The sequence below is a fragment of the Aedes aegypti genome, chromosome 2, assembly GCF_002204515.2.
Source record: "Aedes aegypti strain LVP_AGWG chromosome 2, AaegL5.0 Primary Assembly, whole genome shotgun sequence".
NCBI classification, from domain to species: domain Eukaryota; kingdom Metazoa; phylum Arthropoda; class Insecta; order Diptera; family Culicidae; genus Aedes; species Aedes aegypti.
In genome coordinates, this window is record NC_035108.1 from 128,176,474 (window position 1) to 128,197,887 (window position 21,414).

Below are 21,414 nucleotides of genomic sequence, written 5' to 3' on the forward strand. Positions count from 1 at the left end.
GAGTTTATAAGAAATATCGGTTTAACTTAAGTGTAAATTTTGACGAAAATTTCAAAAATATTTATCTCAAAATCTAATAGCCCTACACAAAAACTGTCTTCGGCAAACTTGTTCATCTCGTTAAAATCTACAACTTTGCTAAAGATACCATGAAGCTATTCCTTCAAGATGTTTAGTTATGTCAATTATAAAAAATCGTCAAAAAATTCACTTTAATCAAACCGTTACTGCTTTTAAACTTGTGATCGGAAAAACCACTCAAAAATATATGTTAAAATTCAAGTTATGTCTGATGTTCTGCCAAAATTTCATTCAAATCGGCCCATAAGTAACTGAGATATAGCTTACCAAAGTCGGTCATTTTGTATGGAAAATCGAAAACGTTGCAAATGTTTTGTCCATTACTGTATATAGCAAATACGATTAAACCTCGATGTTCCATTACTCGATATTGACTCATGAAACTATACAAAAAATCAAAATTATTCTATTGCATGGTTAGGGAGCATTCAAAAATTACGTCCATCGTTCAGGGAAGGAGGAGTCTACGAAAATGTGACAATGCATCCATTAGGTACTGTTAAAATCGCGACAGGGGATTGAGGGTACGGAGTGTAGAAATCCTTAAAATATGTTGGACGTCATTTTTTAATCTTCCCTTACTATGATGATACCCTTAAACAATTTACCAAAGCATTTCCATTCCATATCTCGATGGTGTCGACAAGTCGATGGTTCCCTTCAATATCGACCTCTGGAGGGTTGATTGTATGTTGAAAATAACGTTTTATAACTGCTGCGCATAGTAAGGGACATAGCTGAAAAATAGTTCCTTACTATGCGCACTTGAGAAGAATAAGAAATTGAAGAGAACATAAGGTGCATTTTACCAGTGATGATTGCTCGATAAATAAACTAGTGCCTACATACTAAAAATCTGAAATATATTTTCTTTAACTTGATTCAAATGACTTAAGTGATGAGGTCCCCCCTTAGCATTTTTGCTAACGGGCAGTCAATTTGGACGTTTTTCAATATTTTTAAAGCTATTTTATTTTTTATTAAAGTAATAAACGTAAATTTGTCAAGAAAATTCTTCGCGTACTTTTTTATTACTATTGTATCAATATATGGAAAACAAATTTTAAACAAAAATTCAAATAATTTACCAGATTTTGGTGGATTTTGGTAAAAGTGCGCAGAGTTAGGAGCTGCGCAGAGTTAGGGGCCCTCACGGTAATTTCATCAAGAATTCTTTCCGAGATTTTTCCGGAAATCTTCTTTATCTTAACATAACGTCCCCACTGGAAGAGAGTCTGCTTCTCAGTTTCAATGAGTACTTCCAAAATTATCTATTAACTGAGAGCTCTTTGCCAAAGTTGCCATTTCGCATTTGTATATGTAATGGCAGGTACGATGATACTCTATGGCAGGCTTGCCCAACCTTTTTGGCTCTTTTTCGTCATAAATGGTTGGTGCTTTCGCAAAAATAGACCGATATGAACAAAATTAGTCTCAAATAAAAGCTTGGTAGTATATTTGTCTAATCCATGCTGTAAATTAAAAAAAATTATCAACCTCTTTGCCACCGATGCAATTACAGTCAGTGACATAAGTTTGTAACCAAATGCTGTTTTTCCATACAAAATGCCCAAGTTTGGGGTGCTGTTTTTCAGTTTCTAGTAGTTCGAATTGGCTGAAATTTGGATGACGAACTACGAATAACTTGAAGTTTTGCCTGTAAGAGAATTATTACATTGCAGTCATTTTACATAGAGTTTCAGAGGGTTGTTCAAAGACAAAAGTAAGTAACCGAGAGGCTTTTTAATTTAATTCTAAAACGGTAAGTTGTGGGTTGTTGGTCTGTTCCACAAAGCTGTTCAATTTCAGAAGTCACACAAATTTACAGAACACACCAACTTTCCACGACTTACCGTTTTCGAATTAAATTAAAAAGTCCCTCGATTACTTACTTTTGTCTTTGAACAACCCTCTGAAACTCTATGTAAAATGACTGAAATGTAATAATTCTCTTACAGGCAAAACTTCAAGTTATTTGTAGTTCGTCATCCAAATTCCAGCCAATTCGGCCTACCATAAGCTGAGATACAGCACCCCCAACTTGGGCATTTAGTATGGAAAAACAGCATTTGGTTACTAACTTATGTCACTGACTGTAAGTCCGAAAATTGATGCGACCCGCAGGCCGGACTGATTTTTACCTTTGCTTGCATCGCTAGCGAAGAGTTTGATATAAATTTAAAATTTTCAGCATGGATTAGACAGACATACTACAAAGCTTTCATTTGAGACTAGTTTTGTTCATATTGGTCTATTCTTGCAAACGCACCAACCATTTATGTCGAAAAAGAGCCAAAAATGTTGGGCAGGCCTGCTCTATGGCAAGGAAATTCTGAATGATCTTGGATCGACCAGCAATCGAACTCAGACACCTTCAACATGGTTTTACTTTGTAGCCGTGGACGTTTCCACTAGGCTAAGGAAGCCCCCTGTCTTCCGGGTATGCCATCTGCCATTTTTGCCAGGATTTAACCAATAATTTCTCCAGGGAATCATCCATAATTACCTGCAAGGTTTGCTAGCAAACTTCAAAGGTTCTTTCAGGAATTCTTCATGGAATTGCTCCAAAGATTCCTTCCTGAATAATTATCTAGGTGTTCTTATTCCCCTACGTATTTTTTTGAGGAATTTCATTAGATTTTTTTTCGCGAGGTCAAAAAATGTTTCTATCATGAGTTTCTCCTGGAATTTCAAAAGATTTTTCGAATGATTTCATTTGGATTTTTAGAGATTACTCAATATTTTTTATGCATTGTTCATGCTATATTTTTCCAAGATCTAGTACAATTTTCTTCAAATATTCTATGCGGAAGAAAATCCTCCAGATATTCCTCTAGAATATTCTTATGCATCCAAGTATTCGTCCAGTGATTTTTAAGGATTTCCCTATGAACTCCTTCAGAATTTGTCCAGGAACTCAAAAAATCCTTCGAGCTTTGTTTCAACAATTTTTGATAGGTTTCTCTAGTGGTTTCTCCGTGCATTAAATGACATTTAATTCTGAAAATTACTCCTGTAGTCGTCGGGAATCTTTTCAAGGAATTTGTCAAAGATTTCCTGATCCTAAAAATATCACCAAGTACGATTGATAAAAAATGACCACAATGTACTAGAAGGGTTCAAATAGGCCCGGATTTGTGGTGGTGCCAAGGGGGAAAATGCCTTTTGTCACATAATGTTGCTCTGTAAAATCGACTTATAAAATTGTTATCAGATTATGTTTCTCAATTTCTCTAATAAACCAAAATATTTTATTTTTTTATTTTTTTTAAATGGAATGTTTGCTCATCTAAGAAAGACGAAATTCAGATCACTAAAGTCTAAGTGTTGAAAAAAATCGGAAAAATTGCTAAAGTAGTTGCAGTGACATGCTCTTTCGTGTTATGAAATAAAAACCAGATTTCATTAAACATTTTAGGACCCTATGATAGCCCTACTTGTTTTTCCTCTTCTAGAAGGGTTTCTACGATTGAGTCTTAATCGACTCAAGCCACCTTTATAGCCAACTGGTTACTTATGCTGATTTTGATTCTGATCATGTCCCTGTTACATTTCAAATACCCCATGAAGCGATTCTCAATCCTATCAGCTCCACTTTCAAATATTTACGAGCCGAAATCCCATTCTTTAAGCAAGGGGCATTGCAATACCTAAATGTCAAGTCAAATTCGAATCCGTGATCATAAACGATGATCTTAAACTCTCGATTCGTCTTAAAAACATGAGGAGAAGGCAATTTTAACGCACTCGTGATCCTGCTATGAAAATTATTTCAGGATCTGCAAAAAGAAATAAAAAAACGGTTTTTCTTAATTTTGGGAAAAAAAAATTGAAAATGAAATTTATTTGGAAATTATCAAAAATTTTAAAAAACCTTAGAAGCCGGCCTTGAAAGAGGAAAACAAATTCTTACTAACTATTTGCGAAAAAGCTCAAAAACTTGCTATGCAGTTTGAAAGCGCGAATAATTTTAACTTAGGTCTCACTAGTCCAATTGAAAATCAAGTTAATCAGGACTTCAAAAGCATTCTCAATCAAGAGAACGTTTCCAAAAATTCCCGGAGACTGATTTGGAAAAAGTGAGAATCATTACTAAAAAAATACGAAAAAAATTCTGACAAATGGAAAAAAATTGTTGTATCAATTTAAAACCAGACAAAAATCCTCCAGCTATCCTCCAATTAGCTTGCTTCCTCCATCAGTAAACTTTTTGAAAAGGTCATTTTGAACAGAATGGTCCACATCAAAGAAAATTCAATTTGTGCCAATTAATAAAATACCGAACTTCGATTTTCCAACATACATTATTAGAATAATCAAAAGTTACTGTCAAATCGTACACTTCAGGTTGATTATCGCAATTCCAATTCTGAAAGACTTCCTGTAAGAGCTGGTGTTTTTCAAGGCAGCATTTTGGGGCCAATATTACACAATATTTTTACATCTGACTTACCTGATAAACATCAGGGATTTCAAAAATCTTTGTATGCGGACAACACAGGCCAAAGAACGAAGCCTGCGTGTCATATGTAGTAGATTGCAAAAAAGTTGGGGTAGTTTTTCTTCATACTTGCAAAAATGGTAGATTTCTGCTAATAATCCTAAAACTTAACTTATAATATTCCCACATAAACCAAATGCTCTTTATTTGAAACCTTCAAGTAGACATGTTGTCACGATGCGAGGGGTTCCAATAAATTGGTTAGATGAAGTTAAGTATCTAGGGCTCATGCTAGATAATTTAACTTTCAAAAATCACATTGAGGGCATTCAAGCCTCTATCCCATTATTAATAGGAAATCCAAACTTTGTCTTAAGAACAAGCTTTTGATATTCAAACAAATGTTCAGGCCAGCCATGTTGTATACTGTACCATTATGGACTAACCGTTGTAATACCAGGAAGAAAGCTCTACAGAGGATTCAAAATAAAATTTTGAAAATGATTCTGAAGCTTCTTTCCTGGTATAGTACCAATGAATTACATAGAATATCCAATGTTGAAACATTGGAACAAATGTCAAATAAAATAATTAATAATTTCTGGCAAAAATCGTTACAGTTTTCTATTGCCACGATAAATGCGTTATATATTTAGGTTAAGGTGATTATAAAAAGAAGCCAAACTTTGAATTTTCAAGTGCACAAGACGAGAGTATCTGACAACAGTTCACGTTGAAAATCAATCAAATTGGTTGCTTGCTGGTGGTGACCAATGGGATAGATTTTCAACGCGGAGCGCTGTTCGGTTCTTAAGTCTTGTGCTCTTGAAAATTTGAAGTATGGCTTCGTTCTATAATCACCTTAAGTTAGGTTAAGTAAATTGAAAACGTTATTTTTTCTCGTATATGCAGGTGAAATCAACTCACCTGTAAAAAATCTGAACTGCTACGGCAAATGAGTTGTTAACAAAATGTTGATAAGAACTTAGATTTGTTTTACGAAATTAGGATGATAGTGTTGTCTAATAACCCAGAACACCTAGATATAAGAAATGAATGTAATGTTTCGAATGATACTAATAAATGAAAAAAAAAAAAACGAAAATTCAATTTTTGTCATGAATAGTTCGGATGCCGACCTGGAATTTCGACATGATTCGTTCCATCAAATCTGAAAGCCATTCTACTGGCCTCGCTCTTCTAGATATAGAAAATGCTTTCAACAGTGTTGATCGCAAAATAAAAAAAAAAATTCCAGCATACATTGTTAGAATAATCCAAAGTTGTAAAATCGTACACTTCAGGTAAATTATCAGAACTCCAAGTCTGGAAAGCTTTCTGTAAGAGCTGGTTCCTCAAGGCAATATTAAAAATATTTTTACGTCTAACTTACTTAGGTTCACTCAGGGATCTGAAAAATCTTTATTTGCGGTTGGCACAGGCCGTTCTGCCAAAAGACGAAGCCTGCGTGTCATCTGTTTGCATAAAAGTTTGGATATTTTTCCTTTATACTTGCAAAAATAGAAGATTTCTCCTAATGCTTCCAAAACTCAACTAATAACACTCCTACATAAACCAAAAGCTTTTCATTTAAAACCTTCAAGCAGACATGTTATTGTCACGATGAGAATAATTCCAATAAATTAGTCAGATGATGTACCTATCTTGGGCTCGTGGTAGATAAAAATTAACCTTTCAAAAATCACATTGGAGGCTTTCAAGCCAAATATATGTATAAAATAAAATAAATATATATAAAATGTATGTTTCCAATTATTAGCAGAAAATCAAAGCTTTGTCTTAAGGTCAAACCACAGTCAAACTTTTGATCTTCAAAAATTAAAATTTTCAAAAACGATTCTGAAGCTCTCTCTCTAGTGCTCCCTAATGCAATATCCAATGTTGAAATATTGAAACAAATGGCGAATAACATTGTTGATAATTTGAGACAAATCGTTGCATACTTCTTTTGTCACGATAAATGTGTTATACAATTAGCACAGACAAACAGACGTCACACTCTCACCGATGTCCATCAACAATCTTTTTAACGGCCGATTCAAATATATGGTAGGTGGCCAATCCACCACCCGCAGCGCTCGCATCGTTTTTGTTCGCGTTTGACGTTTACACACTACCGCCATCTGTTGGTCCATCGGCCAAACACACCGATTTTAGCATTGGGCGTACATGTCATCGTGACTATGATTTTGATCGGGATTTGTTCTAAGTGTTACGTCTGTTTGTCTGTGCAATTAGGTTAAGTTAATTAAAAGCGATTTTTTCTCTTATAAACAGGTGAATCCAATTCGCCTGAAAAAAATCTGAACGGCTACAGCAAATTAAATGCAATATGTTTATAGCGAAGTTTTAATAAAAGCCTAATTTCGTTTCACCAAATTAGGATGATAGTGTTAGCTAATAAAGAACACCTAAATAAATATATGTAATGTTTGAAATTATACTAATGAAGGAATTTAAAAAAAAACACACATTTCAGGAGCAACTTTTTCAGCATGTGTTAAAATTACACACCGGCACGGTGTACTATGGGGCTCTGCACTGTTTAGATTTTGTATAGGATTTTGACGTGTACTGCCCTTGTTGTTTACAATTTCATTGAAGAGTGAAAAAGAGGGATTGATTTTTTGTGCAGAGCCCCATATTAAAGAAATATAGTAAAGAGCCTGCCTTGTTAATTTTTATGCCGTGCAAGTAGAAGCATTAACCTAAGAATGCTAATGTCGCTGCTGTTCGTGTTACCAACATCTAGTTTGCCACGAACTGACAGCGTGAGTACCGGGCCTCGAAGTGTCAGATTAATTTTAAGAACCAAAACAACGTCATGGTTTTAAACAAACAATGAAAAACCACAATTTAAGGTAACAAAAAATAAAATCAGTTTTGTGACAACTACGCCATTAGCATTCTACTACTAATATTTCTATTGCCTTGCACACCGGTCAAACGGAAAATTAGCTCCTTCCAACTGAAATCTGCTGAGGATTTGCAATGGGAGGAAAATGGGTGGTGCCGTTCCATGCATATGAGATCTGACTGACATATCAAATCTTGATTGGTGCGTCTTCAACCGCTTCCCCCTATTTGTATATGGTAATAAAGCAGTGTTTGTGACTCACCTAACCCCAACACCATCAAGCACTCCTACCAGCTGTCAAAGTGTAAACTGTTTTCCTTCTGCCATTCGCTGCGCTCTGCTTCATCATTGTCATTCAGTTATTCAGTCCCGTGCGTTTGCTAGCTTTCGGATGGTGGTGAAGTGAATTTTCGATCGCAGATTTTCGGTTTGTTCAGTGCAAATTTGGGTTCAATTCGGGACAATAGTGCTACCAAATCGTGACACGGTGATTCGGGATGTGAATTTCGGTAAAATTCAGCTTGTTTAGGATGCTGAAGTGTGCAATTTATCCGATTTTCATCGGGGTGGAACCGTGAAAGTGATATTTTTGCGTTGTGAGCTGAAAAAGTGCTACGATGACGATGATGATTAGGGTGATCCATTGTGGAACAAGATATCAATGTCGGGATCGATGTCGATGTAGTCTGAGTGGTAATAATAAGAATGTTTATAATATGGATATCCTAGTTGGTGATATATTTGATCTTCGTTCAAATTAAACTTACTATTGTTGTTTAAAGTAGTTGACATTCTCCCATCCATAGGATTGATCAATAAGTGAACAAGCTGGACAGTATCTATTTTCGGTTCGGGTAATTACGCTCTAACATCTTTTATCAATTATAACAATTATTGAAAGACAATGATATCCTGTTAAACATTTATCATTTATCATATTTAAATTTATTTGTCGTGGAAGTAGTCAGTTGATTAAAATATGTTTGATGGCTCATAAGCTAACTTGACTCGCCCTAACTATGATGGTGACGACGGGAAGTAAAATGCAAAAAGTAAGGTATAAAAAATTCTCAAGATCAAAAGTGCCGATGACCAGAGAACAGACAGTTCAGGGCATCTGCAATGTAGGTAGTTAGGAGGTGGCCAGAGTGAGCCAGCAGGATTTTGGAGGTCATCCACTTCGCGACTAAAGCAAGCAGTTCAGTCTTACAGAACCAGTCTGAGCAATAAATAGAAGTACTAGCTAGGCAGTAAATGGGGAAACGGCAGACATGTTTCTTTTCCCTACGGTAATATCGTTATCAGCCAGCTCCCATACCTATATCCGTGAGCAAGAGGGGAGTACAATGATTGGAAATAGGAATCAGCTGGGGTTTGTGTTCATAAAGTTAGCAGATGTATGTTTGATATCGATTTTGCATTCAGTCTGTTTTACATTCACATTTTTACACATTTACATACATTTATTCTAATGTTACCAATTATGTGAATATTATTCACTCTTATTTAGAGGAAAAAAGTCGTAGTGATTTGATTAAAATTTAACTTATGTCTGTGAAATAGGTAAAAAAAACGATTATTTTGTGCATGCAAGTAACTTACACTGAAGAAGACTGTAAATTTAAGTCAAAATACGCTTATTTGTCAACAGATAATCAATTATGCCAGAATTTAAAATTAACAATTAGGGTGCCATTGGTACCATTGGTACGGTTGTAATGTACCAGTAGATTGGACTATGGAAAAAAACGTACATTTATCGATAAAAACGACATGTACAATATTTTGTGGATAGATCGCCTCTAGTTTAGTCGATTTGCCAAATTTCAGCTTGTAATTTTATCAAAAAGTTATATAAATAATAAAGTTTACGCAAAAAAATTGCTCCCTTGCACCAATAGTTGCCGTCGTGTTCCAGTAGTGGATCAACGGATGGAAACAGTGTTCAAAATGGATGTATAAAAATGAAGAAAAGTCCCAGAGATGATCTTTATGTTTCATTCGAAAGATATTAGGTGCTGTTCCGAGGGAAAAATGTTAAACCTATGTAAAAATTTACCATTTTGTTTAAAATTCTTTGTACCATTCCCGAACGTCTACTACTGGAGCACTAGCGCAACTACTGGAACACGTGTACCAATAGTGGCTCAAGCGATTATATGTTAAAAAAAAAAAGTTTTATCACTTTTTATATTTTTCCCATGCAGTAGAGGTTGAAATCTTTCTATTGACGCCAAAAGATCTCTGCTAAGGCTTTTCGTTATTTTGTTATGATTTTTTATAGCTTAGGTAGTCTACTAATGGCACCGGCACCCTACTCACATCTACTCTTTTTTATCTCCTTAATTGAGATTCTGTTCAGAGGGCTTATCTATTTGTCTATTTGTAATGTTTGGAAAGGTAAAAACAAATGTGTTAGTAACTATTTTACTAGTTAGCTGTTTGAATCATAAGGATTAAGGTAGGTTTTGCTCTTGGCATATTTTGCCATAGAGTAATTCAGAGCAAATGTTCGCAGTGTTACTTATTCAGTACACGATGCGGAAATCCTTCTTGTGTCAGCTGTTCACAGATATAAATTTAACCCTCTTTTTCCCACGAATTTGATCGTCTATTTCTCTAAAAGAGCGTTTATATAAAATGTGCTTGAACGAATAGTGTTGCAAATAGTTTAAATCAGTTAAAAAAGGCAATTGTGTTTCAATAGTTGATTGATTGTTTATCAATATTTGAACTGTTGGAACAGTTAGTTGACTATTAGATTAATCTTTTTTCCTATTATAGTGTTTTTTAACTTACAGCTAGTTCAACACTCGAATTATTAGATTAATCTGATGTGTATGGAATTGTATTCTAGTATTTGTTGCACAATATTCATCTGTTTCGGTTTGTCTCAAGTTCGTCGAAAAATCAATTGAGCAGTTACACGGGAACGAGACGGTTTAACAATTTCAGTGAAGTTGTATTTTGAGTCGTTTTGATTTAATATTTGAAAATTGTTCAATTAGAGTTGTGTATGATAAAAACTAGAGTAAATCTAAGAAACTCTAATAACTTTCTAAGCGTTATATTATGACTGACTGTCTTCTACTAAAAAGACTTGCACCATGCCATTTGATTTGATGAAAAAATTCAAGTGCTTTTAGATGAAGACCGTTCCGTTGCTACCTTGACCTTGGGGGCGCACTAGATTTTCAATGCTGAACAATCAAAATAGGGAACTTACGTATTTTCGGCCGTTTTGTTCTCTCCGTCATGTGAAGTTTTGTCAGTCAAATCTTCTGAAATTTTGCAATAAGATGCGCAGATATGCTAAAAGTCTTGATAACAATTTTGAGTCCAAAATACAGCAAGTTACCCTATATTCAACTAGCTGCTGCAACGTAAGATATAAATGCAAGAATACTACTAGAAATGTGTGAAAACAATACTCACAATATTATGCTAGGCCGTAATCAAGGAAGGAAGATCTGTTATTCTCAATAATCTTGCCAAGCGAAAGAGTATTTTATTCTAACTTTCTTTCTTTTTTATCTCCTCTCTTTTTTATCATGGAGCTTTCCATAGCTAAGTTTTTATAGTGAAGCCTTTTTATAATATCATTTTTTCATTTTTATAGCTACTTCAATTATGATCAGAATGAATTCTGTGTGTAACGTTTTTTGACTGCATCATAGTACAGAAATGTAAAACTGATAACTTTTCACAAAGAAAAACACCCCATAAGTAACTGACGAGAATGAATTCTAGAGGTTGGCAAAACCTCTGGAATAAATAAATATTTGAAAAATTTCTTAAGAGATCTACTGATCTATTGGACAGATTAATTCGGAATTACGATTAGCGGATTTTTTTAAAAGATAGGTACTGATTATTGGTGAAGCCTTGCTTGGAGTACCTACTAGTCCTTGATCTACGCAAAAGTTTTTGTGAGGCCCCTGACAAGATTTTGTATAGATTTCTGCAGATTTGCAGTGAATTCTTCCAATCATTCCCAACTAATTTCTTGTGAGATTATTCATGAATTCATGGAAATATCTTTGATGGATAATTGAATAGCGAAATCCTTCAGGAATTCTTGGTGAGATTTTTGTTGTGTCTTGACGAGATTATTAGCCAAATCATTGAAAGATTGCTTGAAAGATGCAATTTTTGGGTTTATGCCAAAAATTTTAGCCAGTTCAATTGAGAACAATATAATGTTTTTGGAGATATCGTTTTTGTTAAAAACATCTCTCTTTGACTCTAACATGAATTTCCCAAGATCAAGAGTTTCTCCAGAAATCAGCCATGGTCCATGGCTAACGCGAAATTCTGAAGGCATTCTTAGAAGATTGGTTATTGGACTTTGCCGTTTTTGGGAAGTTTAGTGTAAATCACACAGAGTATTAATTTGTTCATATAATTCCAAAATCTATCTGAGCTTCCTATGCATTCAAGGTGGTGGACGGTCTGTTGGATTTTTCAACAAATATTTTATCTCCTTTTGTCCAAAATTCTTTTGCAATTCAAACCGTATTCAGCTCACAGTATGAATCAAAAATAATTTATAAATAAGTTAGATCAGGTATAAAGGAACAAGATTATTTTGTCATCGTTTTTTTTTTCAATTTTTTGGGTGTCCTGGAATCGGAAAACTGATTTTGAATGGACACCTTGAATATGCCTTACGAGTCGCAGCTCAAATGCCATTAGTTCAATATGTGGATGAGAACTACTCTGGATCTTACCAGCTAGGGCTGAAGGCACTAAAACGTAACTAGGGTGCAGAGCTACTTGGGCATATTCATGATTCACTTTGGCATGAGCTTTTTAGCTTTCAAAAAAACCCACTGCCGAAGTGAATCAAAAGTGCCAAGAATAGGATCCGGCTCCCTACATATTTGCGTTGCGTTGCGTTGAGAGGTAACTGAGTATTTCGTAGATTATAACCTGAAAACTGTCATGTTGTTTACTTTATCACTCTTATTCCAATGATTTATGGATGAATAGACATGTAAATTTTCATTGCCGGCCACGCCAATTTTCTCCGTTACTAGGAAGGGAAAGGAAAATGATGGTCTGACACCTACTTAAGAAGAGGCCAGCGACTCACCGACGCCCTCATAGATGTCAAGGAGTATGATGATAGGGAAGGGAATGGTCTAGGATTCACTATAAGTGAGTGATGGTAATATTTTTAATATCACTTCATGCGCGTATCTTCCAGGGATGGGGCACAAGTATTTCCACCCTGTGTCCTAGCTAAAGAGCTTTGGTTTTTGCGCCATTGCTCGCTCTCTGAAACGAGAAAACACATCGACCCTATTCTCTGAAATAACCGTAGTTGTATTGAAAATTAGTAACTCTCCAAATCCGATAATTTGCCTAACATTCTGATTGTTACGCGATTGGGCATCGCCAAATGCAGGGTCTGATGCTGTGATGGAAACTTATGTAAATGCATGTCATTCCCATGTTTGCTGGATTTCCTGTTCACATGGGACAATTATGCGTTTATGAGCAGTCTAACTAAGGTACAGTTTTCACAATGATTTTCAATCACTTTGTCGGGAAATGGAATCGAGTTTTTACAGGTGGTTCCGTACATAATTCCATATTAAAAAAAACAACACCATGGCTGCATCAATGATCCTTGCCAGAATAAAACTGGACAGCTTATTCTGGATCAAAACAATCACTCCTACATCTATCACTTCCACCACCTGCTAAGCTTACAAGGGTCCATTAGCAGTCGTCTCCCGGTAGAAGTTTTTGTAATAAGTACAATACCAAAGAATGGTTCTCATTCGCCTTGAGGCTTGCTTGTCAGAAGCAAAATTTTAAACCAAAAACCTGATTTTCGATATTTTTAGATTTTCTATTGATTGTTTATACTTCTCAAAGAACACATACGCGCAACATCATTTTTTGTGAATATTTAAGATGTGTAATCATATTTACGTGTAAAAGAAGCCTGAACCCCGTGAAAATGAAGAGGCGCGTATTGCCCCGTTGGGGCGTATTATGTCGAGTTACCCTACAACGATAATAAACGACACAAATGTTGCACTGAAAAAATGATGTTGTTCGAAAATTCATATGGAACAGTTATGCTTTAATGGAGCAGTAAAGCTATTTGTTCACAAAAATAGTCACTAAAGTTACTATTTGATTTGATGGCAATGAAATTATGGGCTCGGTTAGCTTTTCAAAATCAATCAGCAAGATTATTATGTTTCACAGATTTTTGCTCTTTCAAGGACTGATCACCTTTGTTGAATTCAAAAGCTCAAAAAGATAGGGATTTTTGGCTGTTTCTGGAAAGTTTCAGGTGCATGTTCCTCAGACATTTTTGTCGAACAGTCTGTTTTTTTCGTCGAGGCTTGAAAAAATAGCGACGGATTGTTGATTAAATGTTAGACACGAATTTTGGCCACTTTCTGGCCGAAGTTTTTATGAGAACCAGGATGAATTTCTGACTAAAGTTATGAGTGAATAGAAATGAAAAAATCTTACAGAACTATCCCGATAAAAAATATTATTAAAATGCAATATTTTATTGTAGCAATGCAATATTTCCTACACGTTAATCATAAAACGAAACGTATTTTTTACATTTCTCTTACAATTTGTTTTAATGTTTAGTAAAGTTGAATTAATTGTAAAAGACATTTTCACAATAAATAAGGGAGGTCATTTATATATATGGCTAACAATAGTTTACTATAGAATTTTGGAACAAAAGTCATGTTAAATTCATACCAAAACAATACAATTTATAATACTTTTATTGTATGGTTTTCTGAGCATTTTTCGCGCAAAACAATAAAATATATTGTTTGTCTTTTGCGTTCGGTGTGTGGCCATATCCCGGTACGTTCCAAATTGTTATTGAAAATGTTGATCTTAATATTTTTTAAAATTAGAATCCAGTGATTCATTCAAGGAATTTCCAAGGAAATCTCCTATTTTCGTTCAGGAGTTCAACCAGTATCTCTTTCAATACCTAAAAAACAATGCGCTCTCGGGCTAGGCTCTGGATATATATAGAAAGCGTTGTGTTTGGATGGGCATCTAATTCTTCCGAAAGAGGTGCACTTTGCGGAAAAGGACCACGTGATTATTGAGCTGAAATCGAATTCAGGTTAACTTCTGCGTTCATGAGTCCTCTCATGGCGTAGGGGTAACGCCCCCTTACTAGAGATCAGGGAGTCATGAGTTCGATTCTCACTGAGAAGACGTGTAACTTTTTCGCAAAACTTCACATCAATTTGTCCTTTTAATCCAATTGCAAACTATATGTAATGTTTAGCTTTTCGGTAGTTGTTAAACTTCCACTCGTCTGGTTAGCCGTAAACCAAGATTCATAAATAAAAACAAGTACAGTATCTTTTATTTTTCTCCAACATTCTCAATTCAAAACGTCAACCTGTAATTCCCATAAGGATACATCCATGAACTACGGCGGAGGTTATTTCAGAATCTTTTCGGAGATTTTCACCGAAATTTTTCGTGGAATTACATTGATGATTTTTTGTCTATGAACTTTTCCCATGAGTTCGCCATATTTGCATTCACTGTATTTTTCACTGCATGTTTTAGGATTTCTTACAAAATTCCTCCAGAGCTTCCTTGTGAAAATTTTAGTTTTCTTAGTATTTTTTTTAAACCTACGATCTTTGACCATTTTTCCAGGAAAGCTTTCGTCAAAAAAGTTTTCAAGGAATTGTTATGAGAATTTTTGAAATAAAGAACGGAAATATTTATAAAGGAAATGCTGAAGTAATTTGAATTCGTTGAAAAATACCTGATGGGGTCACACAGAATATAAGAATCTGCTGACAAGCTTCTTGATCCATGAAGACATATTGGAGGATTTTCTAGATAATTTTGTGAAATGAATCTTCTGTACACTGAGCAAGAAATTGCGTACGAATTTCATAAGAGAACGCTTGTGAATTGATTTCTTGACTGGTTTTCTCTCTTTCATAAGATTCTTATGAAACACAAAACGTCCGATATTCACAATAAATTCTTGTCGTTATCATTAGAGATCTTATGAATATCTTTATTTTCCTAAGTTCAAAGAGCGATTCTCTAAATACATAATGGTCCTAAAGAATTCCATAATTGACATCTATGATCCGTCATAAGAGTATCTTATGATATTATACCCATTTATATTATGAACGCAATGATCGATGGAAGTTCACAAGTTTTTCTTATGAATCTCAAAAGATGCTTCTTATGTCTTTATTCCACAAGAAATTCGTATGAAATTCTTACGTGTTTTTCGATAGAAAGTCGATTGCTTTTCACAAGTGTTACTAATCATTGTCATACGCGCGCTTATGATTCTCTATCGTAAATATTATGTTATTACCATCGCTCCACGTAATTCATAACATTTTCGAATGAAATTGTTAAGAAAATCGTACTCCATTAGATTGTCTTATGAAAGCCAATGATCAATGCGTATGATAACCGAAGAGAGTGTCTTATGAAATTATATCTGTCTGTGTAATGAGTATTGTTTCATAAAACTGTTGTGGAATTTTATGAGAATTTCGAATGAAGAACAAAATACTTCTTATGTCGTTATTCCATAAGAAAATCTTGTGTACTTCATACGTATGAAGCAATTACATAGCGCGTCTGTGAAACAATGCCAGACAGTAGATTTCATTAGTAGAGTTTTTTTTAGCAATTGCTAGGAGAATCCGTTGAGGAATTTTTAAAGGAAATCCTTTGGAAATGACTTCTTGTTTTCTTTCAAATCTCTGAAATAAGCCTTTATAGGTTTTTTATGGAAGTATCCTACAAGAATCTGCAACAGTGGAAGTATTACCGGATACCTGAAGAAAATCCTGGGAGAATATCCTGGATAAACATTTGGAGCAATTCCTTCAAACTTTAAATTTTTGGAAAAATCCATGGGAGAATGTCTTGAGGAATCACTAAAAGTCCCGAAATGTGTATCTCTAGAGGAATCATTAGAAGCTCTCCTTCGAAGCATCTGTGAAGGAACTTCTAAAGAAGCCGTGAAGAGTTCGTCTATAAATCGTTGTCTTTAGAAGTTTACAAGAATTTGCTCAGAAATTTAAATTTAATAGGGAATGTATGCGTATTCGCCATGTACCAGTTATTCGCCACCCCAGATTATATACCATTTTATGATATATGGTTGTCAATTGTTTAGTGTTCGCTAAATTGCTTTAAGATGATACGGAAACCGTAAAATTTTCTCAGAAAATAATAGAAAAAAATCATTTTCCTTGAAACTGTTGCTCCTTTGCACCTATTTTTCGCCATGGTGTTCCTGATTCGCCACCCTTCATAAGAAAACTTACGTTGGTAAGTGGCGAATTCAAGAACCGAAATTAAAATCGTGGCGAATACTGGTGCAAGTGGTCCAGTATTCGCAACCACCATTTTAATACAAAAACAAAGTTTCTGATTAGTTTTTTATATTTTCCCTGCTTAGCATGGATTCCCGAGGAGGAAAGAATAACTCGCAATAACTTAAACATACCATATTTTGGTATCAAACCATGATTAAGTATTACTGGAAGTATTGAACTACTATTGAAAAATATCAATTTTATATTAAAATCGATCATGTATTATTTAGGTATTACAATATCTGATCTAATTATCAGCTTGGTATGTGTAGAATATGCAGAAGGTATTATTTGAGGTATTTTCCCTCTTATGCAGGGCTCATTCATACCTCATTCAGGTTGTAAGTATTGGAAATTATCTGGTATGGAATACCTCAATTTGGTATTCAGTAGTTATTTTCTTCTGCTCGGGTTGAAAGCTTTCGTTTGATGTATTGACAGTAACCAAAAATTATTTGATTTATGTATAAACAATATTTTTTCTTAGGGTGGCCAAAACTGGTACTCCTATCCTACTTGAGAGATTTTTTCATAAATTCCAAGGAACACTTGGATTTTTTTTCTAAATTTCACGCAACAATTTTCTTAAATAAATTTTGAAAAATTCATCGAGAAATTAAAAAAAGGAGCCTTAAAAACATGTTGCCTAAAAAGAGATTTTTAAATAAAAAAAAATTTAAAAATAAAAGAGACTTACAATTAAATAGTGACCAAGTCTCTAAAAACAGATCTGTTTACCTAATATTTGAACTCAATCGTTTTCTGCATAGTTATGCTCTGTAGCCGAAAACGTTGAACTGCAGTTTTGAGAAGAGTTCGGCTGTGTGACTGTTTATGAGGCTCACCAAACCTTCCTCTCTGTAAAATGGGCAAACAACAACAGTACGGAAAACATTCTCCTTATTTTTAGATCGCGTTGAAGCATTTTGGTGAGCGTGTGATGAATAAACCAGATAGGTGATCAACACAACATCTGCTAGGGCCATAGGTGTGTAGACTGTATTCAAAACACAATAAAATATCAGTACTAGTAGGTACTATCAAGGCTTTCAGGTTGCTCAGAATGATAGGAACACTCAAATCATCATCGAAATTATTATCGTATCACACTTTTCACTTTCAATTGCCTTTGAACTATCAGCTCCCTGTGGTTAAAACCGCGCGAGATGTGACGTCACGATTTGATAGTGTAGAGGCAAAACCGTATGTACAGCAGTTGAGTGACGCGAAAAGAGGTCAAATGAGCCTCTCTTATTGTTGTTTGTAACACGGTGTCGCGTTTTTGTTTGCCATTTGAATTAAAATAGAACGGGCTGTGTTGTCTGTCTAGCTAAAGATTAGACCACATATGAAATGGTGAAGGTTAAGGAGAGTTGGGAAACCCGTGGAATAATGTGTTGTTTTTTATAGAATAAATTGATACTTTCCAAGTTGTGTGATATCTTGTCTGATAAAAAGAAAAGCAGTGGAGAATTGAAATTAAATTAAAGTGAAAGTATTTTGATATTGAAAACGTAGTGATCGTTTAGTGCCCGTGTCGAAGTAATCTTCCGGGAGGGTATTGACATATCGCTGGTTTGTTGAGGTAGTGGTACGGAGACGAAAAGCTGTGATAGCTGCTGCATCAGCTATAAGCTGCTCATAACAACATATAGGAAATCCAAAGTGTATTAACTTCAGTCAAAACAGGGAAGAACAACAACCACAACTGCCAGCCAGGAGAAACGTCGAAACGCTGTTACTGGTGTTGAGTCACGATGTTGGGACGTGTTCGGCTTAAAGAGGACGGCATCATGGATGAGGAGCTGCCCACGCTGCTCGAGACGACGTTTCGCTATCTGGCCAAAAATCTGCACGTCGTCTGCAACGTCAATCCGCTGACACACCAGCTCGAGCTGAAGGATGATATCGTCATCCCGAATGAGATTTGTGATAGGTAAGTGCAGGTCCTCTGCTTTATTTCATTGTTCGTAGATATAGGTCGAAACATGTATACTATGGGAAAAATCGGGACTGGTGACGGTCAGGTTGCAACAAAGTTACGATTATTCTCTCACAAAATTATATACATATTTCGAACAAAAAAACATTAAAATTTTTTGCCAGAAACAAGTCAATAAATAATCAATTAATACTTGAATGCATTGACAAGAACTCTTATGAACCAACACCTAACTACCTGAAGAGCTCTTTGCTTCATGCATGAATGACCCACCGAAAGTATGGAATCGTTGCAATAATAAGTATTGCAGAAATTTTAAGTTTAGCATCGCTCAAAACTTACTACTACTACTACTACTACTTGGCATTAACGTCCTCACTGGGACAGAACCTGCTTCTCAGCTTAGTGCTCTTATTAGCAGTTCCACATTTATTAACTGAGAGCTTTGCCAAAGTTGCCATTTTCGCATTCATATATCGTGTGGCAGGTACGATGATACTCTATGCCCAGGGAAGTCAAGGAAATTTCCATTACGAAAAGATCCTGGACCGACCGGGAATCGAACCCAGGTACCTTCAGCATAGCTTTGCTTTGTAGCCGCTGATTCTAACCACTCGGCTAAGGAAGGCCCCGCTCAAAACTTATAGAATAGTTTTTCCATCGTAGTAGTTCAATGTATATAAACGATCTCAATTATCAAATTCATCTGGCATCTCAAAGTGCCGCAGTAATACATCTTCTCGATAACTGGACAGTCTAGTTAGCGAGCGGCGCTCGAGAATTTTCAGAGATAACCCTGAAAATTTTTAGAGTATTTCTCGAGGGAGTTGAGATATGTATTTCCTGGAGCAAATTCTAGAGAAATTCCTCTAAGTATCCCTCGAAAAACCAGGGAGGAATTTCTCCGAAATTTATGGGAGAATTGGTGAGGAATTTCTGGAGGGATGTCAAGAGGAGTCACCAAAAGTATCCCAGAAGAATTCACTATGAGAATTTCTGGAGTTTTTGCTCGAGGGATCTGAGGAGAAGTTACTGAAGAGCTTTTGAAATAACCGCGTAAAAATCTCTGAAGGTATTTTTTTTTGCAGCGGGAATTGCAAATAACAGGGGAAACACGAGAAATGCCCAGGAATTTGAAGAATACACTGGGAAAATATGAGTGAAGTTTCGGGAGTTTGTTTCTCGATTGAATGAGACTTGGAAACCTGCATGAATCGTTCGCTGATAATAGATTTGTTATGTGATCGAGTTTAATGTTTACTAAATTTATGTTCTGCTTTCTTTGATGATAATGTTAAAAGACTATGTTGATTTCGTGTGTTTAGATATTGTACGTATAACCGTTGATTTTGTGGAAGTGTAGTTTTTGTTTGTTATGAAATGTAATTGATAGTGTTGTTTGAAACTTTAGGTTAAGTTATGCAGTCTGTACAATGTAATGTCGAAGACGGTGAATAAATAAATAAATAAATAAATAAAAACAAATGCCGATGAAATTTTATCACGCACGGACGATTTAGAGCATAAATCTGAGTGTTCGATTTGATACGTAGGTCAATTGAAGTGAAAATATCAACGAAAACTAACATTTTAGAAAACCACGTTTGATAATTAGAACTGACGTAACTTTTAGCTCGGAAGACTTGAGGTTTTTCAGTGAGGTGAATATCGTTATGATATGATGTCAAATCTGATACCTTTAGAATTATTTTTGATTGGGTTGCAATCATTAATGGATGTATTTTTTGGGAGCATTGAAAATTTTCAGAAATATTTTTTTTGCTCACGTTTTTTGCATGGTGTTCGTTTTACCACCAACCGCTGTTCATTTTGCCCACATAGTGCAGGTAAAATGAACATTTGCATCGCTTTTTGATAGCTATGAAAATATGTGAAAATTTATCTATTTTAGTCTGAATCCATGTCGCTGCTATAGATTACATCCCTATTTTTGATGTTGTGCGATTGAATTATACAAATTTCTCGTTTTTCTATCAGAAACAAGATGATTTCCTTAAGGTGTTCATTTTACCACCCCTTCCCCTACTATGATGGTCCCTTGAAACAGCTTTCCAAAGGATTGCTGTTTCATGACTCGATATTTCCATGAGTCGATGGTTCCTTCGATATCGACTCATGGAGGTTTCACTGTATTAAAATCGTGTGGCAGGTACGAAGATTGTCTATGCTCTGGTAAGTCGAGAACATTTCCAACCCAAAACAAAATCTGACCGGTTGGATTCGAATCTAAACCCTTCAGCTGGATAATGCTGAAAAGCTGTGCGTTTACCGCTATGCTATTAGCCTTCCAAACATAAAATTATCATACTCAAATACCATTTCCGTTACGAAAAAACAAAATAATATAAGGAATTGGCATCACTCGAACATTTTATCGCTAATGCATTATAACTTTTGATAGCAATCGTATTTTTGGAACCAGTTCAAATGGGGCTTCAGGGGCTCCTTCAGGAAAACCTCCAGAGATTCATCAAAAATTCCTGTCGATATATCTCCTGAAACTCTTCTAGAGATTTTTCCAGAAATTCTATCAGAGATTTCTTAATTTCACCTAGATAATTTCTACCGCAAACGCTACAGCGATTTCTCCGGGGATTCCACTTTTACCAGCGACTCATCCAGGAAGAAGTTTTGTTCGCCATGAGATATTTTAGACCAATTCTGATAG

At 35.3% G+C, this 21,414-nt stretch overlaps 1 protein-coding gene across 3 annotated transcripts in view; it reads left to right on the forward strand.

The window, feature by feature from the left end:
• The first annotated feature begins 7,716 nt into the window (after positions 1 to 7,716).
• The window catches only part of LOC5574358 (protein zer-1 homolog), a 57,566-nt gene continuing 43,868 nt past the window's right edge, over positions 7,717 to 21,414 (forward strand). Inside the window, exons 1-2 of one of the 3 annotated variants that reach the window (XM_021842321.1) lie at positions 7,717 to 7,827; positions 18,194 to 18,719. In XM_021842321.1, coding sequence (XP_021698013.1) covers positions 18,541 to 18,719 — 179 coding nt within the window. In that variant the 5' untranslated portion in view covers positions 7,717 to 7,827; positions 18,194 to 18,540. Of the gene's footprint in view, positions 7,910 to 18,193; positions 18,720 to 21,414 lie in introns of all 3 variants that reach the window. The other 2 variants (XM_021842323.1, XM_021842322.1) reach the window with 2 other exon arrangements.